Genomic DNA, 4,525 nt, shown 5'->3' on the forward strand with positions numbered 1-4,525 from the left:
TTTTTTTTGCCTAATTGTTTGTTTTTGTTTTCTTGCAACATCTTAGAAGAAGAGGCTCTTCGGCGATAATCCAGGGCTGACCAGCGGAGGCGATTTCCCCGAAATGAATCTTTCCTCCTCTGTGATCACGGACGAGGTGATCATATCATGTCATTTTCAGGTCGTTGAATGTCCTGCATTCTCCTCCTAACTAAATTTTTCCAATCATATTTTTAATGTAGAGGGAAAGATTTCGGCTGAGTTTTGGAGCCCGGGGCCATTGAAATCCGCAAAAGAAACCGAGCCCAAGGAATTCGATTTCTTTCCGAGGAGTCTGGCCTTCACAGCCGATGAGGAATCTGAGTTCGCTGGGCCTTCCTCAGTTGGAGGAGATGGTTGCTCTTCAACTTTTATTGATCTGTCTCTCACTCTCTAGCCAGCTGGTTATTTACTAAATAGATATGACGAGGAAGAAAAGATCTAATGCTAAATGCGTTTTAAGTTCCTGCTGCTTCTGTCCTAACCTACCTACCTACTGCTGTTAATCAACTTTTACCTTTTCTGAATCGGAATTATAATTAGTATTTATTCAATGAATCTTCTCCTCTGGCTTTTAATCTAACTCAACCTCTTCTGCTTTATTTATAATCCTCCAAAAGCAACACCGTTTTACGTGCCCACTCTATCAGATGACGAGCCGCTGGCGCCAGCAGGTAACAGCAATTTATAAGTTCCAACGATTTTTATTTAAATATTTAAATTTAGACTCGCTCATCATCACTAATTACGGAGAGTTTATCCTTGGTCAACAAGTAGAGGATCAATTTTGAGCTGATTTGCTTTCAGTTTTGAATTAGTTTAATTTGTATTTTATTTTAGTTTTTTTGAGTTTAGCCAGGCATGATGATAATAGACTGAAGTGAACGAATTATATACAGCCAAAGTTGATTCATTTATTCCTTGATCATTCAGTTTTATAAGAATTCAATTCCAAGTAAAAAAAAAAATGATGCTGAAGGATTCATGTTCTTCTAAATAATTTCTTTATACGATTAAGGGTACATTTAAAATATATATGAATACATGATGCACGTATGCACTAATGCAAATATAGCAATTTTATTAACTTGTTTTAAGTCCAGCATAATTACTCTTATAGCCAGATAGGCCTGCTGGGAAAAAACCTTGACTCAGTTTTGATGGTTAATTGTAAACATCGCAATAATGTGTGCCTATCATAACGAATTAATTAGGGCATTCATCTCACTAGCAAAATATTTTAGGAGATATACATGCATTAACACAGATCTTCATATAATTATTACACTTTTATCTGTCTATTGTATAAAGCTTTATATCTACTTGGATAACATGCGTGAATAAATATTAGTGGCATTTTTTATGTATTTTAAAAACTAGGTATTGTTGTATGAATAAATATAAAGTTGTAAGTATTAAACATAATGTACACAAGAACTCTTGGTATGTACATAAATCCCCCCAAAATGCTAATATGTGGAAAGAAAATATAGAATTTATATATAAATAGAATTCTATATATTAAAATGGAGGAGCTATGTTTTGAAAGAACAACGCGTTCATCTTCACTGCTACTGCCGTATGATAATAATGGTGGAAGTGATAGCAATAGAGAAATAGTGAAGTGAAGAAACTAATAAAAGAGTGGCAGATGCTGTGGAGTAGGAAAGATAGGAGAGACTGAGGCCTTTTATAGTGTGCGAGCTAGCGCTACCTACGCGCTTTCAGACTCCTTCACGCTATCTCTACCGACCCTATTCTTAGAATCCACACCTTATTTGTTGTTTCTTGATTGCATGCAATGAATGCGGAAGCCTTCCAGAATCTCCCATATCTTAATCTGGGTTCAGCTGCCTCGCCCACCTTATGGAATCGCTCGTATATATAGATTTTTAAAACCAGAAAAATAAATTTCATTTCTTTCTATAGGCGGGGACCACTTTGCTTGATGAGTCACGGATGAGTTAATAATTAATCGGGGAAGATGCATAATTATATATTGGAGAAATATGAGGAGACGGATTAATTACAGTGTTCTTGAAAGAGTACTGCTTCTTTCCTTTTTCATCTTTTTGGTGTTCCTTTTCAGGACAACTCAGATAGCTAGAGCGATCCACAGAGAGAGATTTGCATATTAGGGATTTATATCAGCTATATTATATTTATATATATATATATATATATATATATATATATATAACAAACGATTAAGAGTAAAGAGGCTGACTGTTGAAATGATTCAAATCTCACTTTTAGCTCGGTATTATCGGTGCCGAGCGAATAATCATCTCCAGAACTTGAACTTATCTCGAGTTTGGAGATTCAACACTATGTTCGAGCTTAGATCGTCGATTGATTGCATACCATGAAATGAGGCCTTTCCTTTTCAGGCCTTTCCTTTTGGTCGTTCATTTTTGTTAGATTGGTGTTGGTGTTTTATATATATAAATGTATATCTATGTATATATATATAACCGTGCAGTTTTAATTATCTATTGTCATGGATAGGAATTTGAAGAGGTTTTTCTTAGACTATTCTGTACAGGTCATTTAACTTGACTTATTTTGTTTGTTTTGAAAAAATTATCCTTTTTTTTATTATTTTACATAGCAGATAGATTTGCTTAAAAGTCAAACATAAATATTGCCTACTTGATCTAGTTCCGCTGTATATTACACACATAGGGTTGGAATTCATCACCAGTACTCCATATTCGATATCGTGATATGCCTGAATCATACAAATTCATTTTCTATAGATGTTTATATATAATATGATAAAATATGGTAGTAAATAAATATGAAGCAATTGGCTCAAATTTGTTGATTTATAAGAGGGGAACTTTCTAAGATTTGCTGATCTTAAATGGATAGGATTTGGTCAATAACGATCGACAGGCAAAGTTAATTCTGTATGTCGCGAGTCTTTTTACTGCTTAGAAATAAGGTAGGACGGAAGGATATGGGTTAACCAGCATTAATAAAAACAAATAACACAAACATGATTTTAAAAAATTTTAAAAGTATTTTAATTATTAATTGTTGATTCTAAATTGGATGAGAAGACAAAGTCATTTTCAAATGGAAACATTTTTATACTGCTGGAATATGAATACATGAATTGATGATAAATAGTATACATGTTAAATGATTTTGTGCGGCTGTTTAATTAATCGTCATATTTGGATTTTGTCATTTTGTCGTATTTCGTTATTTGTTTTGCCACAATCAATGTTCAAGCTCAAATGGAGTCTAGCTGTATAGATGTTTGGCGCTGCGTGTTCACGCATGCCAAATATTTGTTCATATCAGAGATCAGAGATCAACAAGCAAAAGATAACATAGAATGTTCAAGTATTATTTTTCTAATTTAACCGTTAAAATTGAGAAGAGTTACGAATTATGAATAAATAGAAGCAAGCATGTTGACAACAAAGGCTGCCGTGTTCCTTTTCTAGCATGATTATTATTATTACACATAAAAGGTTAAAATAATTGAGCTTGTTGCGTGGAAGAATTCAAAATTCATGGCTACAGTAACAATTTAATATCTTAGTATTGCACGAAGATTTAACATACATATATCTGAAAAGTAGCAAGAGACCATAAATTTTTACGTGAAAGAATTCAAAAAAGTAAAAAATCACGAGTAAAAGCACAGTAAAAGCAATTCATTATAAACATCTAGTTACAAAGTACACCATTTTCTCAAAACTAAAAAATCAGGCTTACTATTTTATATCATATACAATACTTGTTGATATATAACTTATAGAAAAATATAGATGTTAGAGACAATAAAAATATGTTGACAATGACTGTTGTAAATAGTGGTTGTCGGTGGCTAGTGAATGGTGTTGATAAGGCTAGTGTTGACGGCGATCGATAGTTATGGAGTCTTTGGTTATCGGAAGATAGTGTCGAGTATTCGGTACGAGTGTAAACAAGTTACAACCATATTTAGGATACAACATTTGCAAGCAGAGGTTGCAGACAACAAAAGTTCGGCAAGCCAGAATGTGCTTTAGAATTCCTCTTCTCACCCTCTTGGTCTTCTGACGAATAAATTCCCCAACCACCTTGTCGGTCAACCCAAATTAACCCACTTTTAACATCAAAATTCATGTTGGATAATAAAAAATTCTTGATCACGCGTCAGAGATCATTTGAATTGAGATCCCATAATTAGATTTGGTCTAGCTCTTGATTAAATCAATTTTTTTTTCATAAATTTATTTTCGTCAAATATGTCTTAACCAAAGCAAATTTTCACGAAGTACTAATCTTAACAAAATCTAATGGTTCTGATGGGCCTTTAATAAGTTCAAGTCATCAGCAGACACGGTCCAACAAACAAAAAGTTTATTTAACTTTCCAAACACCGCACTGAATGGCTCCTTGCAGCCCATAAGACTGTAATATGTTCACCAACGAGGTGAGCCTAGTAGCAATTTTTAGATAATGGATGTTAGCAGAAGTGGAAGATGATAGAAGCTTAAATACTTCA

General features: G+C 33.6%; 1 protein-coding gene across 1 annotated transcript in view; it reads right to left on the reverse strand.

Annotated features, from left to right (window-relative positions):
• Window positions 1–4,384: 4,384 nt before the first annotated feature.
• LOC110022707 (MLO-like protein 14) overlaps window positions 4,385–4,525 on the reverse strand; it is a 6,538-nt gene continuing 6,397 nt past the window's right edge. Inside the window, exon 11 of the mRNA XM_020721780.1 lies at window positions 4,385–4,459. Coding sequence (XP_020577439.1) covers window positions 4,385–4,459 — 75 coding nt within the window. The remainder of the gene's footprint in view (window positions 4,460–4,525) is intronic.

The sequence above is a fragment of the Phalaenopsis equestris genome, unplaced genomic scaffold (genome assembly GCF_001263595.1).
Source record: "Phalaenopsis equestris unplaced genomic scaffold, ASM126359v1 Scaffold000202, whole genome shotgun sequence".
In the NCBI taxonomy this organism is placed as follows: Eukaryota; Viridiplantae; Streptophyta; class Magnoliopsida; order Asparagales; family Orchidaceae; genus Phalaenopsis; species Phalaenopsis equestris.